The 24,744-nt window shown below is 39.6% G+C and overlaps 1 protein-coding gene across 7 annotated transcripts in view; it reads left to right on the forward strand.

Moving 5' to 3' along the window:
- The window catches only part of PKP4 (plakophilin 4), a 242,935-nt gene that overhangs the window by 127,116 nt on the left and 91,075 nt on the right, over positions 1 to 24,744 (forward strand). For 4 of the 7 annotated variants that reach the window (XM_074967386.1, XM_074967387.1, XM_074967390.1 and 1 more), the window contains one exon: positions 9,899 to 9,933. The exons of 2 other annotated variants lie outside the window; for them this stretch is intronic. In XM_074967386.1, the coding sequence (XP_074823487.1) occupies positions 9,899 to 9,933 (35 nt within the window). Of the gene's footprint in view, positions 1 to 7,474; positions 7,545 to 9,898; positions 9,934 to 24,744 lie in introns of all 7 variants that reach the window. One more of the 7 variants, XM_074967391.1, reaches the window with a different exon arrangement.

Here is a 24,744-nt window from a genome sequence, read left to right on the forward strand (position 1 = left end):
TAGGATCTAGTCTGTTGTATGAGTAGTTCATATTATTCTTTCCATTGTGCATTACCCTGTGATTGTTGACACTGAATTTCATCTGCCATTATGCTGCCCACTCATCTAGCTTTCTTAGGTCCCTCTGAAGTTCTTAATCTAAATAATCTCATCTGCATATTTTTTCACCTCCCTGTTCGCCTCTTTTCCAGATCATTAATAAAAATATTTAAAACACTGGTCCTAATGCAGATTCTGGGAGCACCTCACTGTTAACCTGTTGCCATGAAGTTCAGGGCTGCCAAAAATAAAATTTGGCACCTCTTGATCTAATTTAGACTCTTACATTTTGAATATATTGGAACTGTATAATTTGTCATTTTGTTTAACATGTATTGGCAGAGGATATTATCTTGATTTTTAAAAAAACAAAATCTATTCTACATATTTACTGGACATTTTCATGTAGATGTAGATGATTTTTTGAATACAGCATTCAAAAGATGAGCTCTGAACGCTAGTTATAAGTAAGCCTGACTTTCTCTAATGGTGCTTGTTTAAAATTATATATTTATGGAATACGTTACAAATAATAGGATTTCCATGAAAAACTAAAATAAAAAACATATTAAAATATATGTGCTAAATTTGCATGGAAAATATGTCTAGGTTGCAAAACACAGGGTGCTCAGTGTTATTACAGCATATAATGTAGGTCTTCACAAATTCTTTTGTATTTAAAACAAATAAACTACATGATCTGTTTTGTATTACATTTACACATACTTTAGGCCCCTCTACACTGCTAGAGCTGTGTAAAGGGGGCCTTACTATAGACAAGAACCAGGTCCATATTTTCTAATCTCAGGCCATGTTGATGTGTGGGCTGCAAATTTTAAATCAGGAATCGGATGCTGCAAATTCAGGGACGTAGTCACATAGTTTATGGTAGCTTCCAAATCTGTATTTTAGCTCTGTTTACAGGGGAATATGTCTTTTGGATTCCAAATATGTTTGAAATATAATTCTTCTTTTCTTAAATATTAAAAGCAAATCCAAATAGCAACTGTTTATATAGACACAAAAATAAATTGTGCTTTACTGCAAAGTAGTATTGCTCAATAAACTATCACTCCTTTCCAGTTGTGCTGACTTCATCAATGTTGCTGCATAAACAAATTATTATTTTTTTTGTACCTAAAAGGAGACTAAGGACTTTACAGAAACAAGTGGAAATGCACAAAAATTTCTGCCCCACAATGTCTTGCAATGCTAAATTACAAAAAGTGAGGGTAACAGAGTGGAGGGGAATCAGATGGAGGACAGGGCCTACAGCAGTAACTAAGTAAGTAAACTAAACAAAGACAAGCAAGTTTCCAAACACTAAATATGTTAATGCCAAATGGAAAATGACAAGACTAATGGAGAGAAACAGCAATTTTCTGTTTTCTAAATTATGGCACTTATGAAAAACACTACTGAAATAGTTTGCTTTTTTTTTTTTTTTTTAAGTGTTCAGAAAGAATTTCAGGATGCAAATGGATTTCTCGTATGGGAAAATTTTGTCTCTCTCCAGCCAATGATCTGTAGGCATATTTGTAATGTACATTTAATTGCTTCACAGTTTTCCCCATGGCTATTATTTTGCAAATTTTAGCTAAATGAAGATGCAACATCACTGGTAAAACTGTTGCGTCCAGGTTCAATGGATCTGGTCCTTTGGTTCCACCAATAAGTGCTCATACTTTCAGATCCTGAGATCCTAAATTCAATCCCCACAGCAAACACACCAAGAGTATATTGTAGGATTCTGTTTTTCTCTTTATATGCATCAGATTTACATATGTAACATACTCCCCTGTAAAAAGGACAATGGATTCCATGATAATTATGGTGAGATAAGGCTTTACTAAAGTGCCATTTAAGGACTCTTAATTCATCTTTGGAAATATTTAAAATGCTGATTTCACAAATAGTTCATTCATTTATTTATTTCCTTATTTAACATTTATCCTGCAGTAGCACCTAGAGGACTTGGTCAGTTCCCAGCCCCATAATCCTAGGCACTCTACTAACACCATAACCATGAAGACACTCCCTGCATCAGACTTTCCTGTCCAAAAAACTGAAGAATAAAAAGGGCACTGCGAAACTCAAACAGCTTAATGGGACTAAATCGGGGGGCCCAGATAATCTTCATCCAAGAATATTAAAGGAATTGGCACAAGAAATTGCAAGCCCATTAGCAAGAATTTTTAATGAATCTATAAACTCAAGGGTTGTACCGTATGATTGGAGAATTACTAACATAGTTCCTATTTTTAAGAAAGGGGAAAAAAGTGATCTGGGTATGTCAAGGTTCCTCCCCACTCTGAACTCTAGGGTACAGATGTGGGGACCTGCATGAAAACCTCCTAAGCTTACTTTTACCAGCTTAGGTTAAAACTTCCCCAAGGTACAAATTAATTTTATCTTTTGTCCTTGGAATAACCACTGCCACCACCAAACTCTAACTGGGTTTACTGGGAAACGTAGTTTGGACACGTCTTTCCCCCCAGAATCCTCCCAACCCTTGCATCCCACTTCCTGGGAAAGGTTAGGTATAAATCCTCACCAATTTGCATAGGTGACCACAGACCCAAACCCTTGGATCTGAGAACAATGAAAAAACATTCAGTTTTCTTAAAGAAGACTTTTAATAGAAATAGAAGTAAATAGGAGTAAAGGAATCACCTCTGTAAAATCAGGATGGTAGGTACTTCACAGGGTAATTAGATTCAAAACATAGAGAATCCCTCTAGGCAAAACCTTAAGTTACAAAAAAGACACACAGGCAGAAATAGTCATTCTATTCATCACAATTCTTTTCTCAGCCATTTAAAGAAATCATAATCTAACGCATACCTAGCTAGATTACTTACAAAAAGTTCTACGACTCCATTCCTGTTCTATCCCTGACAAAAGCAGCATACCAACAGAGAGACACAGACCCTTTGTTTCTCTCCCTCCTCCCAGCTTTTGAAAGTATCTTGTCTCCTCATTGGTCATTTTGGTCAGGTACCAGCGAGGTTACCTTTAACTTCTTAACCCTTTACAGGTGAGAGGATTTTTCTTCTGGCCAGGAGGGATTTTAAAGGGGTTTACCCTTCCCTTTATATTTATGACAGGGTAATTATAGGCCTGTTAGTTTGACATCTGTAGTATGCAAGGTCTTGGAAAAAATTTTGAAGGAGAAGGTAGTTAAGGACATTGAAGTCAATGGGACAAAATACAACATGGTTTTACAAAAGGTAGATCGTGCCAAACCAACCTGATCTCCTTCTCTGAGAAAGTAACAGATTTTTTAGACAAAGGAAACGCAGTGGATCTAATTTACCTAGATTTTAGTAAGGCATTTGATACTGTGCCACTTGGGGAATTATTAGTTAAATTGGATAAGATGGGGATCAATAGGAAAATTGAAAGGTGGATAAGGAATTGGTTAAAGGGCAGACTACAACGGGTCCATCCTGAAAAGTGAGCTGTCAGGCTGGAGGGAGGTTACCAGTGGAGTTCCTCAAGGATCGGTTTTGGGACCAATCTTATTTAATCTTTTTATTACTGACCTCGGCACAAAAAGTGGGAGTGTGCTAATAAAGTTTGCGGATGATACAAAGCTGGGAGGTATTGCCAATTTAGAAAAGGACAGGGATATCCTACAGGAGGATCTGGATGACCTTGTAAACTGGAGTAATAGTAATAGGATGAAATTTAATAGTGAGAAGTGTAAGGTCATGCATTTAGGGATTAATAACAAGAATTTTAGTTATAAGCTGGGGACGCATCAATTAGAAATAACGGAGGAGGAAAAGGACCTTGGAGTATTGGTTGATCATAGGATGACTATGAGCCGCCAATGTGATATGGCTGTGAAAAAAGCTAATGCGGTCTTGGGATGCATCAGGAGACGTATTTCCAGTAGGGATAAGGAGGTTTTAGTACCGTTATACAAGGCACTGGTGAGACCTCACCTGGAATACTGTGTGCAGTTCTGGTCTCCCATGTTTAAGAAGGATCAATTCAAACTGGAACAGGTACAGAGAAGGGCTACTAGGATGATCCGAGGAATGGAAAACTTGTCTTATGAAAGGAGACTCAGGGCTTGTTTAGCCTAACTAAAAGAAGGTTGAGGGGAGATATGATTGCTCTCTATAAATATATCAGAGGTATAAATACCGGAGAGGGAGAGGAATTATTTAAGCTCAGTACCAATGTGGACAAAAGAACAAATGGATATAAACTGGCCACTAGGAAATTTAGACTAGAAATTAGACGAAGGTTTTTAACCATCAGAGGAGTGAAGTTTTGGAGTAGCCTTCCAAGGGAAGCAGTGGGGGCAAAAGATCTATCTGGCTTTAAGATTAAACTCGATAAGTTTATGGAGGAGATGGTATGATGGTATAACATGGTTTTGGTAATTAAATATTCATGGTAAATAGGCCCAATGGCCTGTGATGGGCTATTAGATGGGGTAAGATCCGAGTTACCCAGGAAAGAATTTTCTGTAGTATCTGGCTGATGAATCTTATGCTCATAATCTTAATGAATAATCTTTAAGAATCTTAAACCCATATGCTCAAGGTTTAGCTGATCGCCATATTTGGGGTCGGGAAGGAATTTTCCTCCAGGGCAGATTGGAAGAGGCCCTGGAGGTTTTTCACCTTCCTCTGTAGCATGGGGCATGGGTCACTTGCTGGAGGATTCTCTGCTCCTTGAAGTCTTTAAACTACGATTTGAGGACTTCAATAGCACAGATATAGGTGTGAGGTATTTTTGTAGGAGTGGTGGGTGAAATTCTGTGGCCTGCGTTGTGCAGGAGATCAGACTAGATGATCATAATGGTCCCTTCTGATCTAAATATCTATGAATCTATGAATCAGTTGAAAATTATTGAAGTGAAAAACATGGGTAACGTTTTAATAAAAAACTGAAGAAATGTAAGACCCCATTATATTGTACGTTTCATGTTTTGGCACTTAGCCAAAACTTTTCATGTTTTGCAAACGTTTTGATGTATATTACAGGTATCTAGAGCTGAATATATGACATTCTATTGGGAGATGCTCTACAGCAAGAATTTGAAAGCATAAAAAGCACTATATTATTTAAAATGTATTCTTGTAGATGTGATGTTTAACACGAAAATTAAAGGACAGATGAAGTGATATATTCATTCTTAACAGTCACATAAGAAATTCTGACTGACAGTAACCCTGTATAAGCAACAAACCCAAGTCCATGTGAATATTGAGTATCTGACACAGCAAAGCCATGTCCCAATGATAAAAGCCTAACCAAGGAATAAAAAAGTCTCATGCCCTATATTTGCAAGTGCATCAAAAGCCATCTCCATACCTGCCCTCCCTCAAGGTGGTAAGTCACCCCTGTGCTAGGCTCCAGCCAATCCACAAGCCAAGAACTGGTCTTGCAATTCCCAGACCAGGTATATAAGCCTCACAGAAGGAAAGCAGGTCAGTGTCTCTATGGGGCTTGGAACTCACTCCTGCCTGATGGTGACAATGGACTCCTCAAGCCTTAGACTGCTCTAGTCTTGCTCTTCCTCCAGCCCTGATACTAGTCCTGCTCCAGCTCTTTTCTTGCTGCTGTCCTGCTCCTAGTCCTGCTCCAGCCTCGCTCCAACCCCACGTGGACTCCTGAATCCAGCACTGACCACTAGGCCTGACTGCTGCAGCTCCGACCACTAGGCATGACCATCTCCATCACAGTTCCTGACACTTCCACTGAGAGCCCCAACTTCCACATGGGACCTAAACACTGTCCTCCTACAGCTTATGGAGCCTCCTTTCAAATCATTATCAGAGTACGTATACCACCTCACCATCAAGGTGGTCTTCTTGTGGCCATCATGTCAGCAGGGAGAGTCAGTAAGCTCTAGGCCCTGATGGCCAACACACCATACGTGTTCTTCCATAGGAACACAGTGTGATGAAACCGCACCCTGTGTTCATCCCTTAAGCGGTCTCAGAATTCCACCTGACAAGTATTCTTACCAAAGCTGCACTCTTCACCAGGAGAAAAGAAGCTTCATGCCCTGGATGTTTCCAGGGTCCTGCTCCACTGTCTCAACAGGATCAAAACTTTCAGACTCTCCCTGCCGTTTTGTAGCTGTATCTGCTACATCGAAAGGCCAAGCTATCTTGTCCTAAAGACTCTTGAAGTGAATCATGGTGTATTTCCATGTGCTGTAAGTTGGTTCAGGTCTCTCTCGCTGAACAGCAAGGCTCACTTTACCAGGGTGACATCTTTAACCAGTTTCAGATATGTGCCATGCCCTGAGGTCTGTAAAACAAACATGTGGAGCAACCCACTGACCATTAAGAACTATGGCCTTGACATGGCTGCCAGGGCAGATGCCAAATATGGAAGAGCAGGGCTTCAGTCTCTGACTGATACAGCTGAAACTTCTTACTCCCACCATCGGGGTGGGGGTGGGGTACTGGTTGCCATATAGTGGAATCTACACTGACACATAATTGAAGAATGAATGGTTACTTACCCTACAATAATTGTGGTTCTTCAAGATGTTTAGTCAGTGTAGGTCCCATGACCTGCCCTCTGTCTCCACTTTTCTGAGTCCTCAGCAACACAGGGTTTGAACTGTAAGGGAATTGAGGGAGGGTCATGGCTTCCCTGCCCTTTATTTCCTCCTATGGAAGCACAGTGGACACTGCTAGCCAAAAAAGAAAGTGACTCGGACTCATGAGGTGTATGTATATCTCTAGTGGGATCCACAATGACTACAACATCTCGAAGAACCACAGTTACTGTAGAGTAAGTAATATGTTTCTTCCTGGCTCATGTATCATCACGAGCAATCATACCTCTCTACCTTAAAGCTTGGCAATATGAGACAAGCCATCAAAACGTGTGACAAATGACCAGTGTGTGATACCTGTTTTTTCATATTGCTCCATAAGCAACAGATTATGTTTAAGTATAAAATCTCTTTTTAAGGATTCTTTTTAAGACTTCTCCCATTGACACAGCTACTGCCTCTCAGGGAGGTAGAGAACCTATGCCAATGTGCGAACGCCCCCCATCAGCAGAGGTAGTGTCTTCACTGAAGTGCTGTAGTGGTTCAGCAGTGCCACTGCAGTGTTTTATGTGCAGACAAGCCCTTAAATTCTCACAAATCCTGCAAATGCAGAGAACCCAGCTATCCAGGTACTCATTGAGGGGAGCGGGGGGAATCACGTTCATGAACTTGTATATACAAGGGTCCAGCTTTCTGTATTAAGCTTTTTTCACCCTCACCCATCACCACAATATGATCAGTGCAATCCCAATAAATAGGGCTGAAGCTGCCTTAATCTCCAGTAGGAAAATTAGAGATCCTGATAGGTGGGATGTATTCTGATGTTTAGGGAGATATTAGGATTATGACACTGATAGCTACAATGTCTGTCATTCTGAATAACTTCTTTATATTTCTTAGAGTTTTGATGAAGGCAAGTGTTGGAGTGTAGGCTGAGGACAATGAATGATACAGAACTCAATAAATCCACGTGAGTGTGTACAGTAAAGAGCAAATGCATGAAGAAAGATTAGATTTCAGCATTCAGTCCTGGATAATACACATGTGCAGGGTGAACAGATTTGTATTAGACTAAACTCAATCACAATTTTAATGTGGATTTTCATGTTTGTTCTTATGAAAATCATTTTTAATGTTTGCACTCAAATACAGCTGTAAAGTTTAGTTTGCAGGCTAAAAGCCAGCAGGATTGACGACAGTTTACTTTGCTGACTTGTACATTTTTGTGTCTAGGCACAAAGTCTACATGAAGAAACACTCTGAACTTGTGCATAAACCCATAGGTCATATTCAGAATTGAAATACCCTTAATTTTTATTTAAAGTTAAAGGACTCAGTTCCTTGGCTGTGGAAAAACTATTCAGGGTAATTATTTTTGAAGCGAGATAGCAGTGTACTTTACATGTTGTTAGAGTAAGGGGGCTTTAAACAAATGAGTTGGAATTGGGGTAGAGATGGGAATTGCAAGCAGGGGAAGGAGTGTTTGTGAAAAGAGCAGTACATTCACCCTTTCTGACAGTTAAGCTCATGTAGCAGTGGTGGTGTATGGTGACTGATTGTCATATCTAAATTCAGGTATACCCAACCTTTTTATCCCAATTTAATTCTGGCATAATGCTGCCTTTCAGGCAACATGAAATGTCTACAAGATCTCAGATACCCAGACCTTCAACAGGCTATGTTAGACCACTTCTTTCTTCACAGCCTTTATAGAAAATATGGTACAGTGTAAATAAAGATGTAAGGCAAGTGAGCAGCTTGAGTAAACATTTTAACCTAAACTTCTATTATTGTACCATCAAATGACTGAAAAGAATACCTGGCAATCTTCCTTCCCAGATCACTCCTTAGCTGTAACCTTACATGCTAAATTTCAGTCTAATAAATTTTTTTGGCATTTTGTAAAATAATAAAAGTAAGGGTTAACACAACATTGGCTTCTATACCTCCAAGAAGTACAAGAAATTACTTGCTGTGGATTGAGGGACTAGTAGTAAAAAAAAGCAGATACTAGCTATAGATAGAGTAGCTTTTCATCTTCTTGAGTTCCAGATTTGAATCCTGGTTTTGGTTAAACTTGGTTCTAATTATAGTTCCCATTTGTGTCACAAAACACAAGTTGGCACAGTTGAGCATGAATGGCAGTATTTCTTCACAAAAGAACCCAGAAAGGTCCTGTATACACGCTTACTTTGAAATATGATAACCAGCTAGCTTTCTCAATTCAAACTGAGTTGCTGAGATTTTTGTTATGTAATGTGACAGAGATGATGAGATGTAAAGGAAAAAAGAGGGCCAATTTAGAAAGTAACATGATGTAACAGAAATATTCTGAGCAGCTTTCCATTTTCCTGGTTTTCTAGAATATTATGGAAAACTGATGTTAGGGAGAGTCCTTTTTGTCTTCAAGCATAAGGATATTTTGGAATATTTTGCAATACTCTACTAAATCTATCATTTTCATTGACTGTTTTTAAAAGATTGTCAGTTGTACCTAGTGTGTGGAAATACTTTCATTTTGCATAAATTCTTCTAATGAAATACACATATATGCCAGTCTGAATTTCTCATCCACCTGCAAATGCGGTAGTATTCAAATATATATTAACATCTGAAAATGTTAATGTGGGAGGGAGAAGAGTTTAAATGATCATAAATAAATTCACAATGTGAAGGAATGTACAATACTGATAACATACTTATCTGGTGAGACTTTATTGCACAGGTCGTGTAGATCCTTTAGCATCTAAAATTGTTTTGTCTGTCTTAACCTTCAAAAATATGCATATTCAGTTATATAACTAGTGTTTTACTTTTCATGATCATGTGCCAGACATCAAAAAAACTGCTTTGGAAAATGTTACATAGAATACATCCACTAAAATTGTCATCAGCCTTTGTTAGTTGTAATTTATTTCAATATAGTGTCCTTCATACAGAATCTTGCAAAATGTTTTACAGCATTATATTGAAGATGTCACACCTATGGTATGCAGTGTATATCACAAGTCATGCACTTATGAATCCTGTTGCAGATAGGTTTAATACCACTTCGTGTTGTGAAATACCTAGAGGAATTTCCTTTGATTAATACAACAGAGTATAGCTAAAAATGATTCTGAATGTTAAATTGTGCAGAATAGAAAGCACTACATTAGTAACATTTACTTGAGAAGCATCTGAGGTTTTTTTTTTTAGTCTTTGCTGGTTTTTGGATAGTTTCATATTAAGAAAAAATATTTAGTTTATAAATCCAAAATAGCTCCCTTTTTAACTTTAGTGATAAAGGAAATAAATATAACTTTCTTTTTCCTTTTTCTGTAGCTCTACTGAGAAGTCATTTCCTTGGAGATCAGCAGGTACAATCTTTTTCTATGTAAACTTTTCATCTCATGTTTTAAAAAAGCAATTTATTTTCCTAGCATTCTCTCATAATTTACTACCTGTTCTAAAGCAAACTGAATATTAACCTTGATAGCACAAATACTATGTATCTGTTGAAAGTATCTTGTGAAAAGTAGTGTTTTTATTATATACTTTTGTTTACACTTGTGTGTTACCTTTTGTTTTTGTAAAGTGTATTCCAATTAGAATATTTATAATTTTGTCTGTATGGTAGTTTCTTGTGCCTTTGAATTTTCTTGAGAGAAAAGTGAAACTATAAGAGAAGCTTTTTTTGTATATTGGGTCTCGTCTGCAATTATTCCATTATGTACTGTAGAGATTTACTCTTCATAGCTGATAATGTCTGTGACAATTATACCATGATGTCTAAGTTTGAAGAGTGTTTGTTTTTCTTTTTGCAGCTCCTCCCTGTTTAGGCAAAGGCAAACTTGTCAAAATAATCTTTTTTTTCTATTCACTTTCTTCAGTGCATATGGGAGCTTGCCTTCCTAAAACAAGGAAAGTTAGTCCTGTGGTGTGTTGTATTCTGCTTCTTATCAATCTTAGACAGTGAAAGTGGGTGGAAATCTACATAGATTTTAAAATCAGAAGATTATAGATTATAATGATCGAATCTTACTTCCTGCATAAAACAGCCTTTTAGGGTTCCCCCCCATTCTGAACTCTGGGGTACAGCTGTGAGGACCCGCATGAAAGACCCCCTATTTTACCAGCTTAGGTTAAAACTTCCCTAAGGCACAAATTCCTTTCCTTGTCCTTGGACAGTATTGCTGCCACCACCAAGTATTTTTACACAAAATTTCAGGGAAGGGTCACTTGGAATCCGTATACCCCCAAAATATCCCCCCAAGCCCCTTCACCCCCTTTCCTGGGGAGGCTTGAGAATAATATACCAACCAGTTGGTTCGCAATGTGAGCACAGAACAGACCCTTTGTCTTTAGGACACTGAAAATCAATCAGGCTCTTAAAAGAAGAACTTTATAAAGAAAAAAGTAAAAGAATCACACCTGCAAAATCAGGATGGAAGGTAACTTTACAGGGTAAATAAAAAGATTTAAAACAGAGGATTCCCCTCTGGCTCATCTTCACAGTTACAAAAATAGGAATAAAGCTACCTCTGTAGCATAGGAAAATTCACAAGCCAAAACAAAAGGTAACTTAACGCATTTTCTTGCCTGCTTACAATTTCTGTGGTTTTAGATCTATTATTCCAGGTATATTTGCAGGAGATGTTGTATCTGCTTGATCTCCCGCTCTGTCTGGAGAGGGAACGACAAAGAGAGCCACCACGAACAAATTTTCTCCCTTCCCTCCTCCCAAGTTTGAAAGTATCTTCTTTCCTCATTGGTCCTTCTGGTCAGGTGCCAGCTAGGTTATCTGAGCTTCTTAACCCCTTACAGGTAAAGCAATTTAGTACAGCTGCCAAGGAGAGATTTTATGCTACCCTTCTCTTTATATTTATGACACAGCCAATAAAATTTCAATAAGTAATTCCTCCATCAAACTCAATAATTTATCACTGAAGAGGCAGTCCCTACCCTGAAGAGTTCACAATCTAAACAGACAAGACAGAATGGGAAAAGAAATGTGCACAAGAGATTTATTTGCCTGAGGACAGTGTCAAAGCCAGGGTCAGAACCCAAATCTCCTGACTCACAGTCCAGTGCCCTTTGCACTAGTTCATGCTACCTCTAATTACAGGTTTATATCTTAAGCACAGTTGTTGGTGAAATAAAATTCCAATTATAGTTTCAGTTAGACATTGGTGCCAGTTTAATAACTGCCTTGCTGCATTTTTTTTTTTAAGAACCACTTCTGTAGATCAGGGATTCCTTTACTTCCTATAGAATGTGAAAGTAGACCCACCCTTTTCCAGTTTCTGCTGTAGAAAGAATCCAGTTTTAGGATTCAGAAATTTAGATTTAGAAATTTGATTATTTATTCAGGCTACATCGTGGTTAGGGGATAAACTGCCCTTCAGAGTTCTTTTAGTCTCTCTCAAGTGCACCCTGTTGGGTAACTGGCCTGGCTTCCTGCACATCAGTCTGGGTGGAACTCCAGGTCCAATCACTCAAACTGAATCTCTAGGTTGCAGTCCCTCTGTTTTTCAGCCATGTTAACACAACAGGCCCAGTTGAGTTTGGCACCTATATGAGTTTCCCCTCAGGAGCCTGTGACAGTATAAATGTGTAGTGAGACAAACAGCTCTTCAAAACAGGGCATTATTTATTCCTTTACCCAAAGGTATGTAGCACACAAAGAGGTAAAACCAATAAAGGATCTGAACACCTATGCCTGTCACCTAACCCTTAAACTTTCCTTGTAAACTTTAGTATGTTCCATCGAGTGCAGTTACCTCCATCTCTGGGTTGGAATAAACAGTTTGTCCTGCTTGTCTCTGTTTCTCCTTCTTCTTAAGACCAGTTTTAGTATACCGTTTGTTCCTGGGGTTTTGGTGTGGGAAAAATACAACACACCAAACTACCTGGAGCTAGGCACAGGGTATTCCCCCCCCAATTATTGGTTTCCTCATTGTTTCCCAAAGGACTCTTGGTACACCTTATCATAGCCCCTTATCTTTGTTATTGTTTCATTTCCAGTTGGTTTCTCCCTTACAGGCTCCTTTTAATACTGCATTCAGGCACGATAATAGCGCACAGGTACGCTGAAGGGCATATGATATTTATAAAAAAAAAATACGATGCATAACTGCCTCATTTTCCTCAGGCTGATTTGTCATTATGGCCACCGTAGATCCTTTGAACTCAGCCTACCTTTCCTCCCAACATCTTGAAATATGGTGTGGTTGTATTTCACATTTGATGATACGTAATTGGTGAGATAGTAATTCATTTGGCTAAAAGTAACTTACAGTGCCCATCTTGAACCATAAAATTATTTCAACATATTTACAGTAAAAGTGCCTAGACTTTGATTAAATATGCCTAATTCTTCTTTGAGTGATTGCTTATGTCAATTCCATGTAGGTGTGCGCGCACTGCATGCACAATCATCGGAAGGATTTTCCCCTAGCAGTACCTGGCAGGTCGGCTGTGGAGCCCCCTGGAGTGGTGCTTTCATGGCCATCTATATAGGTCCTTGCTGACCCGCCGCCTCTTCAGTTCCTTCTTACCACCTGTGATGGTCGTTGGAGCAGTTCTCTCTTCCGTTAGCAAGCGATTCCCTAGTGATCAGTGCCACACAAGAAAAAGAGGGCTGACAGGGTGCGCTCCCCTACTAGAGCAGCAGAGCATACGGGCACCAGTGGGGTGCGTCCTGCGTTGGGACGCCTGGACAGGTGCCATCGACTCTGGCCTTTCGGGCAGGTCTGTTGAGTCCGGCCCCAGTGGACTCCCTGGTGCAGGAAGATTTGGAGGAGGACTTGGATGCTCCCTCAACAGTGGACATGTTCGAGGCAGCCAGGAACTGATTGCCATGACAGCACAGACCCCCGTTCCACTGGCCTGTGCGCTGGCACCAGTTCGGCATAGGGGCAAGCCTATTATGATGCAGTGCCGATTACCTTTGCCATGGTACTGCTCCCTGGTTTAACTTTCTTTAGTAAACCCAGGAGGCAAGCCTAGCAGTCTCGTCAATCAAGATGCACCTGGCTGCTATTTCTCTTTCCATCCGGGTGCAGCGGGGCAGTCACTATTTACTAACCCCATGGTTGGACACTTCCTTAAAGGGCTAGACAGGCTGTACCCCTAGGTGCGGCTACCGGTCCCTCCATGGGATCTTAACCTGGTCCTCTCAAGGCTGATGGGGGGGCCCTCCTTTTGAACCCTCTAGCAACTTGGTCTCTGCTTTACCTCTCTTGGAAAGTGGCATTTCTCGTGGCTATAACTTCAGCCAGAAGTGTCTGAGCTCAAAGCTTTAATGTCTGAGCCCCCTTATACAGTGTTTTTATAAGGATATGGTGCAGTTGCAGCCACACCTAGCCTTTCTCCCTAAAAGTAGTCTCACAATTTCATGTAAATCAGCACATCTTCCTACCAGTGTTGTTCCCAAAGCCTCATACTAATGACAGGGAACACGTGCTCCATTCCCTAGATGTTAGACAGGCGCTGGCTTTTTACATTGAGCGGACAAAGCTGTTTAGGAAGTTGACACAACTCTTCATCACCATTGCTGAAAGAATGAAGGGCCTGCCAATCTCATATCCACGAATCTCTTCTTAGATCACACCCTGTATCAGGACGTGCTATGACCTAGCAAAGATACCAGCCCCAGCATTGACGGTGCACTCCACAAGAGCGCAAGCTTCATCTGTAGCAGTCCTAGTGCAGGTCCCTGTTCAGGATACCTAGTGCAGGATGTCGACGTGATCATCTGTTCACACCTTTACATCGTGGTACGCCATCACACAGCAGGCTAGAGGCGATGCCTCATTTGGTAGAGCAGTGCTGCAATCTGGAACTTGGTGAACTTCGACCCCTCCTCTGGGGACTGCTTGGGAGTCACCTACTTGGAATTGACATGAGTCATCACTTGAAGAAAAAATGGTTACCTACCTTCCATAACTGTTGTTCTTCGAGATGTGTTGCTCATTTCCGTTCCAAGACCCACCTGTCTCCCCTCTGTCAGAGTATCCAGCAAGAAGGAACTGAAGAGGCGGTAGGTCGGCAGGGACCTTTATACACAGCCATGAAGGCACCACTCCAGGGGGCTCCACAGCCGACCTGATGGGCACCAGTAGGGGAAAAACCTTCTGACGACAGTGCACATGGTGCGCACACACCTACTTCAAATGGACATGAGCAACACATCTCGAAGAACAACAGTTACGGTAGGTAGGTAACCAACCAGTTTTTGTCTATAAAATAGTAATAATTGAATATGCTTCCATGTTTTTCTAATCTTCCTTGCAATAAACTCAGTCTTGTGTGTGTGACATTAAAATCACCATGGTGACAGTTGTAATGCCTGAAGTGTGAAATCAAGATTTTATTACGTAATTTAAAGGTAAATTGACTTTGGTTTGTTTTTCCTTACTGTGATAGGTTTTCAGGAAGCAATTTACCAATGGGACAAAGTTAGACAATGATTTCAAAAACAGTTACCTGCCACAAGATCATTTCAGAAAATATACCTAAAGAACATATGTTGTTTGTTCTGTTTTTTTCCTATGCTGAAGATAGGAAAAAATATTGTGTGAAATTATTGCAAGACCTTTGCCTCCTGGGTTTACTAAAGAAAGTTAAACCAGGCATTGAGACATCACAGAATGTAATTTCTTATGAAGTGAACAAAGTAACCTTTTCCCTTCCTTTGGTTTATACTTAATTATAAGACCCTCGGACTTCCCTTTTTTTTTTTTATGCCCTTTCTCAAGTTGGGTGCTAATAAGCAGGGCATAAAATGAGGAAAATGGGCTTGACTTTTTCTCACAATACTTCTCACAAGATATGTCCCTCTCAGCTCTGAATTAAGATTGTGGTCCTTTCCCTCTTTTTTTCCTTTTCTAGATTAGATTTAAGATTTTAGTATTTACACCACTGTAATTAGTTTAAACTGTAGTCCTGGTAATCAGTTTGTCTGCCTAGGTGACTTGTGGAAGGCATATTATATTAAAAACAAACCAAAAATCAAAGCTGATACTCGCTACAGCCTATGTTTTGTTTTTTCAATTATTTTTATGGAACACGGAAGTGCTTATGGGCATTCTTAGAACACTTTTTCAGGGATAGCAAATATGTTTCTAACTTGTTCCACTCAGTACATCAGAATCCAACTTTTAGTGACTTCTGTGGTCTGGCAAGAAGTTGGATATAGTTTTATATGAACATTCATATATATCTCCCCCAATTTAAGGTGAGGATGAAGGAGATGAGATAAGTGAAAAGCTGAATTTACCAGAAGTTTTAATTGGAGGAAGGTTTAAGTTTTGTCCTGTGGAATATATGAAAGATTTTAAAGTAATCAGAAATTTAACTTTTTCTTCTCTTATTCCCTTTCATATTTTCTGTTGTTAATATTTTATCCCATTTTGTTTATCTAATGTTCCAGTGTCTCTTCATAGCTGAAAAAGGAGATGTCACTTAATAGGTTTCATTCTTTGTCCTGTCCTCATCTCCTCCTCTGTGTTCCACACACACACGCACATCTTAGTCATCTCTTTGCCTCCTCAGTTTTCTCATGTAGCAAATTTCTTCTTGTTTGTCTCCATGACTTCTCTTTAAGCAGTTCTGCCCTAGTTTTTCTTCTGTCTTTTTCTATTTTTCTCATCCCTCAAATCTCCTTCCATTCGTATATTTCTTTCCCTTTTTCTGACTTTTTCTCTTCCTCCGTGTCCCCGGAGTGAGGGTTGCACTTATCAAAATGGTTTATCCACAGCTGTAATAGCTGGAGCATCAGAGAGACTCTAAGTGATCTTTACTTCTATGCCTTGTGCAGGATCCTAGGAATACAGTGCTTCTGCTGCATGGGATTCCCCTAATATTATGCCCAGTTTAAAATCTCACTGAAGCTGAGGACTCAGGAGGATGCTGCCCGCATCCTTCTATATTGTGCGGCTGATAGTGTTTGTTAAATAGAGATCATGGAGAGCAGTGGTCCCCAAACTGTGGGGTACGCCCCCTGGGGGGGGGGGAGGAATATTCTGGGGGAGGGGCGGCAGGGCTCAGGCCAGCCCCAGCCCCCATGGGGGGCTGGAGGGAGCTCCACCCAACCCCACTCTGTCCCCAGTTCTGCTCTTGCCCTGGCCCCACCTTCACCGCAGGCACAGCTCCAGCATCGACCACCAGTTCCCAGCCCTGCTCCCAGCTGCAGTTCTGCTCCTGGCCACAGCCAGCCGCGTAGCCAGGTGGAGGGAACAGGGGGAGCCATCCAAAAAAAAGACGCCACCCGCTGCAGCTCTTTTACTCACCCGGCGCTCCGGCGGTGGGCGCTCGCTCACTCCGGGTGTCTTCGGTGGCACTGGTAGCTCCCGCCGCCAAGGTGCCGCTGAAGACCCGGAGCGAGTGAAGGTCCCGCCGCTGGCGCCTTTTTTTTTTTTTTTTTTTTCATTGCTCCCCCTGTTCCCTCAACAGGGGAAAATTTAAAAGGTGCCAAGACATTGACAAGGTGCCACTTGTGCTCAGTGGGGGAGCGGCCACTGTCCCGCTCCCCCCTTAGCTATGCTACTGGCCACAGCCCCAACCACGACTGCACTCCTTGCAGTGGCCCCAGCCCCGTTCCTGGCTCCTGGACCCAGCAATGGCCCCGCTCCCAGCCGCAGCCCTGGCTCCTGGCCACAGCGCTCAAGAGGGGCGTGACTGAAAAAGTTTGGGGACCACTGATCTAGAGCAATTGCTGAGCCTGAGTAATAATGGAAAAAATATATATTACAACAAATTGTATCATTTACTTATAATGTAAATTGATGTAAAAATCTTATTTAACATTGTTTACTTTTAAATTGAAGCAATAATAGTACTATGGTAGATTTTGCTTTCTTATATTTTTACTATTAAGCTTTATTTTGAAGACTTGTCAGCACAGGATGCTTTACAAACAGAGACTTGAAAAAAACTACTGAAGTTAAAGATAAATGAGAACGCCACCTTAAATCATTTTTTCTTTTTTCCTCTGAAGTTAGTAATTTACAACAGAGAAAGACATCAGCACATGATAAGATGTGAACTTAAATAAAAACTCTTTATGCACCAGTACAACTGAACAGAATTTATAACAGAGATATAACATGAAGTATGTTGTTTTGCAGATACTCATAAATAGAATATTAGATCAGCAATCATGTATAAAAAGCTATTGAGGACTTTGGTTCTCATGATTTATGGTAACACAAAAAGCTAGAGAGGGAACAAACCATTTTATTGTGCATTCCTATCAACACCCAGAACTCCTTTCAAAGCCTTATGGATCTTCCAGTTTTTATCACAACTGTCAGTGTTTTCTAGGTGAGGAATGTGGGACTGATGCTAAGTGTTGATTCTGAACCCCATCATAGTAATGCCTGTGTATCACTGCACAAGCTATTTTGATTCCCTCTTCATTCTTCCTCTGTGTCTCCTTAGATAGTGAAGATTATTGTTGTCAATTGAAATTGATTTAGTACAGTCCATTGATATTATATAGATGGCACCCCTTGTATTGTTCTGTGACAAAAAGAAATTAAAATTAAAGATTAAAGTGGGTAAGTTAGAGGCTAATGTACAATAATTTAAATGTAGCGTTCTATCCATGCAAACTTATTACTCAAGGCTGTTAATAATATTGATCTCTCATAATCAGTCATCCAGACAATGTTGAAAGAGCTGTAGGAGGGAGACATTTCAACATCCATGTATTATCCTATATTCTGTGCAACATTCATGTTGAAATGATTAGATGTAATAGTACTTCATGTCAATTCTACTTACAACATGGTCATAATAGTTGCTATAGTGAATTGATTGCAATGTCATAATAACCCAGTTGTTTCTGACCTAAAAATATTCTTCTATCAAGTAATTGTGTTGATTGGCTACCAATCCTGTGAATTTGTTAGCAGTTAGTGGGAAATTTTAATTGTTTTTAATCTATAATTTGAAAGATATTAAACACTTCCTGCTCATAGAGGCAAATTAGGGAGTACAGTTTGTAATGTGAATTTTCTTTTATGTTTGCTTGCACAATTATTGAGGCATTTTATATTTTATTTAGATCTACGTGCCAGTAAAACTCAATGTGTTTCTTTTTTGCTTCATAGGTTTAGGCACAAATAAACTGTGCCTGTGTTTTAGAGTTGTCATTTGAAGCACATTGTAATAGCAGTTGCTTTCATAACAAATCTGTTTTTCATCCTGAGTACCACCAGTTTAACATACCTGATTAGTCCTTTACCAGGGTTTGGGAGAAGTTTCATTACCTTTAGCTGGCACATAGAATTTTGATTTTTTTTTAAAGGAAATTAAAATATTCTAGCACTCCCTCCTCGTCTCTGCCACCTCAGTCTCCAGGCCCAAACTTTGGCTCACTTTAAAGATTTACTTCTTATCAATGCTCCTGTGCCAGTGAATGCCTCTGAAAGAAAATCTTTTGACCATGTGGACTTTCTCAACTACGAACTTGTTCTCTCCTGTAGTTCTGCTATATTCCTTGCTAAACAGCATTTATCCAGACTTAGAGTCCCCGTCCACAATCGTAGACTCTTACTAGATACTTCATTCTTAAAACTCTTTCCTGACTTCTGCTTCTCAGGGCTCTATCTCTGGTTCCCCTGTCTCGGTGATCTCACACAGTTATGATTCACCTATCATTTCTACACTGATTACTGACATTTCTGTTTCTCTCCATCCTAATGCACCTCTATTTGCCATCAACGTTAACATGACACTTAATCTTTCCTCCAGAACCCCACTCATCCCTCCATTTTCTGTTGCAGTTGAACACACATCAACTTTGTCCCTGTATCCTAAAACCGTAAACTAGGGGTCACCTTCAATTTGTCCTGCACATCTAGGCTATGTCCAGAACTTGCCTTTTTTCCTCTATAGTATTTCTAAGATCCCTTTCTTTCTGTGCTGCCAGCCAAAACTCTCATCCGAGCCCTTATCTCTTGTCATGATTACTGTACCTGCTTCCTCTCCAACCTCCTTGAGACTCATATTGGCCCCTCCAAATTATTCAGAACACAGCTACTGAGACCATCCTCTTCATCCATTGCTCTGACATCACCTGTTCCATTGAATTCCTCCACTGGCCTATCCTGATTCACCACATTAAGTTCTAGTTCCTTCAAGACCCTTCAGATTGTGCTCTACCACTTGTCTTGCATTGCTTTTTATATCATATTTCCCCACTTCCTTGTCTTTTCCACCAATGATTCCAGCCTTGTCTGCCCTTCTGTCAGCTACACGTGCATTTGCACACACGTTCCTCTTCGTGCTGTCTTCTGCAGTTCTTTTTAGGGATGGGAAGACCTCCCTCTACTTATCTCTAAGATCACTAAATTATCTTCCCTTCCAGCTCTCATCTCAAGATCCACCTCTGATGTGATACTTATAAGAAATCAATAAATTAATGATAGCTCAATTGAAGAGCAAATGGGCATATTTTCTCTGTCTATCATTAGTGTGTGTGTGTGTGTGTGTGTATATATAGAACTGTATCCTTCGCTTTCCCATCTTTATGCCCCTTATCTTAGAATCATAAGCTCTTCATGGCAGTGAACAGCAACTTTGTTTGTCCAGCACTCAAACAAGGCCCCAATCCTTGAGGTGCTATTGCAATATAAATATTTAATAATAACATTATGACCTCATGCTAGGTGTGAGGAGGGGAGATATACACTGCTGCATTTGGCAAAATTAACATGAATTTTCCCCACAGTAGTTAATCCTGTATTTTCATTGGCTTTCTTAGCAATCCTCATGGAAATGCCTTTCACAAAACCAATCTTCAATAAAGTAGACAGTCGGATAATAGCACAGAAAAAAAGTGTTGCTTCAGACATGGCACCAAGATGGTGAGGTCCTTCCAAACCAAGAATCTAGCTACTGCAGTAAAATAGGAAGGAGGGGTCCTTGTTTCATATTGTATGCAGCTTCTGTACTAATACCAGTATCCAGATGGAAATTATTCTTTGAATAGTGGCTTTCTGTTTTGTGTTTTTATTTGAAGTTTATACATTTTTAACAAACTACAGTATGAGACAAAATAAAGTGATAAAATAGCATGTCAAAATACCTTAAAGATTTTATCAGGCTACCTTTTTTAAAAAAAAAAAAAAAACCAAAGATCAAATATCATCTACTGTATTTCCGAATAACCTGTAGCCTTACAAGACATAGGTCCAAACCTATATATATCTATAGATATAGATATATATATATCCAGAATATTCATAGGATCCTAAGATGGCCTTTTCAGAGAGAGTCTTCAGAGTTACAGCTTGGGATACCAGAAGTAAGAGAAACAAGATTACTGAAGTACTGAACAAACAAATTAATTTTAAAATGTAATGGTACTGATAATATAGTAGGCATTATGCACTTAGCCACAGTCAGGGTCTTTGATTTTGAGATTATTTTCTTGGGGAGGATCTTGTATAGGATACTAGGGATAACCCACAGTATTTGAAAAATGCCAAGAGATTTTCTTTTGCTTTGTTTTATTTTTAATTTCTTACTAGAGAGCTAACGTTGATGGTTTAATATTCCTTTTTCAGGCTCGTACCTCTAATAAATCAGCACCCCTTTAATGCTATGTATTTAATGTAGTTCTGGGAAAGAGGCTAAGTCATGCTGCATTTAAAGAAATGAACCATCTTCAAAATAGTAGAGCAGTCTTTGCTGAGAAAAGTTAATACTTTTATTTCACTACCATTTTATGACCATCCTGTTATTTTGTGATGTATGCCATTACAGTAAACGTTTGAAATATCCTTCTCTCTTAAAGATTTGATGATGAATTGAAAGGGTAGGTTTAAAAATAGCAGATATTAGACCTTTATCTTCAAGATTCATATTGGAACTCTTTGAAGACATAAACAATTACATGCATTTCTTTTGAAATGAGTAAAAATCACACTGCCCCCACCTTTGTTCTGTTACATTGAATAGAAACCTACTGTATGTGAATCCACATTTCTGCAAAGTGTCAACATTATCATAGTGACTTTCATCGCCTTTATTTTCAATTTATCTGAAAAATTCTTGAAAGACAAACCAGTTTGGATTCCACAAGATCACATTCTGGAATCCTTTATCACATAATCATATGAAACATAATTTCCTTTGATATTTGTTGAGAGAGATGACTCTTTATGGTTCCTTTTATTAGAGCTGAAGAATTTTTAAGCAATGAGAACCTTTATTTTAAAATGCCTTTCCTAAATCATAGAAATTGCCATGTCAAACCTGATCCTTTGTCAATTTAGTCAGATATCTGGTCTCTGACAGTATCTGTAATAGATACTTCAGAGGAAAATGTTTAAAAACCCCAATTCTCTCAATTAGAGAATAACATGCCAATATGGGAAATTTTGTCTTAATCCTCACAGAGGTTGGTTCATGCCCTGAAGGATGAAGGTTTTTATCGCTCCATCACTGTGCTTTTTAAAATATCCAACATTTCTTTGACTGAATCCTGCTATGTTCCTGGCCTCAATGATAGCTTGTGACTGAGTTCCAAAGGTTAATTATTCATTACGTTTAAAACCAATAAAAGGTTTTTAAAAAAAATATGTTGCCATTCATTGAAATTGAAAGTACCCTTGTTCTTGTGTTATGAGACAGTGTAAATAGGAGAGCCCAATTTACTTTAATCGTTAAGTCTAATATTGTCACTTTTAATCTACTTTTTAAACCAAGGGTTCTCAAACTTCATTGCACCGCGACCCCCTTCTGACAACAAGAATTATTACACAACCTGAGCCTAGGGCTTGGGCTTCGGTCCCAGACAGTAGGGTTCAGGCTTTGGTTTTAGCCCCAGCAAGCCTAAGCCAGCCCTGGCAACCCCATTAAAATGGGTTCGGGACTTTAGAACCCCTGTTCTAAACTGGTTTCAGAGTAGCAGCCGTGTTAGTCTGTATTCACAAAAAGAAAAGGAGTACTTGTGGCACCTTTAGAGACTAACAAATTTATTTGAGCATAAGCTTTTGCGAGCTACAGCTCACTTCATCGGATGCATTCACTGGAAAATACAGTGGGGAGATTTATATACATAGAGAACATGAAACAATGGGTGTTACCATACACACTGTAACGAGAGTGATCAGGTAAGGTGAGCTATTACCAGCAGGAGAGCCGGGTGGGGAGGAATCTTTTGTAGTGATAATCAAGGTGGGCCATTTCCAGCAGTTGACAAGAACGTCTGAGGAACAGTGGGGAGTGGGGGGGGAGATAAACATGGGGAAATAGTTTTACTTTGTGTAATGACCCATCCACTCCCAGTCTCTATTCAAGCCTAAGTTAATTGTATCCAGTTTGAAAATTAATTCCAATTCAGCAGTCTCTCGTTGGAATCTGTTTTTGAAGTTTTTTTGTTGAAGTATTGCCACTTTTAGGTCTGTAATCGAGTGACTAGAGAGATTGAAGTGTTCTCTAACTGGCTTTTGAATGTTATAATTCTTGACGTCTGATTTGTGTCCATTTATTCTTTTATGTAAAGACTGTCCAGTTTGACCAATGTACATGTCAAGGTTCCTTCCCCACTCTGAACTCTAGGGTACAGATGTGGGGACCTGCTTGAAAACCTCCTAAGCTTACTTTTACCAGCTTAGGTTAAAACTTCCCCAAGGTACAAACTATTTTACCCTTTGCCCTTGGACTTCCGCTGCCACCACCAAACGTTTAACCGGGTTACTGGGAAAGAGTTGTTTGGAAACGTCTTTCCCCCCAAAATCCTCCCAACCCTTGCACCCCACTTCCTGGGAAAGGTTTGGTAAAAATCCTCACCAATTTGCATAGGTGACCACAGACCCACACCACTGGATCTTAAGAACAATGAAAAAGCATTGCCATGTACATTGGTGTTCATGTAGCAAAGGCCTAGCAAAGGAATTTCTTAACTACAGTCACTTTACTCTTAAGCACTAGAGAGTTACAGATCTTTGCAAAGTAATAAAAGTCCTGAGCTCCACCCACCGCCTGACCCTGGCTCCTAAGACTGATCTACCCCTTCTTTGAATCTGCATTCTTGTTAGCATTGGTGGCTAGGCATAGTTCTTCCTGCCTGCCTTCTGTCTCTCCAGCCCAGTCATCTTGCATGTGGCAATGGATTTGTCCTCTGCCCCGAGAAACACTTTTCCTTAAATATAGTCTCCAGGTCGAGGAAACTCCAGCCCCTTCTCCCAGTCAGGCTTTTGTGTAGGGTGTAGATTGTTTCATGGTTATGGGCTGGTAATTGAGTCAATGCCCTCAATTATTGTCTTGATGATGACTTCTGAGATCATCCTTCAAGGACATGTCAAGCACCTTTCCTGGGCAGGGTGCCTTTTTGGAATACATCATACAAACCTTGCCTTGTGCAAGGTTCAACATGGGTTTAGCCCATAATATCAAATGGAGGTTACAATACAACATGGAGATCACAGTGGTTTGACCTAGACATATCCCACTCTGTCACAGAAGTTGTCTGCATCTTGGTTGCCAGCCTCATGAATGGCTGGATGCCCAATGTTTCAGAAACCATATTCAAACGTAAAAAATGTCCCTCTTATTTGACACTCCATTACACATTTAAACTTCATCGACATTTGTCTCTGGTCTTGAAAAACTTTTAGATAATGAAGGAAAAGCATCCAATATTTTGGGAGAAATCATGTTTATTGAGTGTAAAATATTCATTGACATCTTGAAGCCATTCAGCAACCATCTTAAATTAAATTAATCTAAAGGGGTTGCTGGCATCTTGTAAAATCCATTTATTGGAAGCAAAATCACTTCTGAAGGAATGAAAACATACTACTTGAAACTTGTTATTCGAAATATATCTGCAGAGATTATTTTGTCTTTAAAATACAAAACAGTAAAACTGATCCCAGAAGAGGAACTAGTGATTGTCTCAGCATCTAATAGCTGCTCTACAAAACAGAATAAATTTGGGTTTTGGTGTAACTATAGACGTTTATTTATGTCGGAATGGATACCCCCTTGTAGATGTGAGCACCCTCTCCACTTTGCCTGTCACTTAATGGAGCCATGTTAATAGCAAGTTTAGAGGAGGGTGCATTCTGTACTTTTTTGGCAGGAGAGAATATTGTTATAATGATAACTGATCACATGAGTGAAAAGTCGGGGCAAAAATAATAGATCTACAGAACAAAAGGTCTTATGCT

Source organism: Natator depressus, chromosome 11 (assembly GCF_965152275.1).
Source record: "Natator depressus isolate rNatDep1 chromosome 11, rNatDep2.hap1, whole genome shotgun sequence".
NCBI lineage: Eukaryota > Metazoa > Chordata > Testudines > Cheloniidae > Natator > Natator depressus.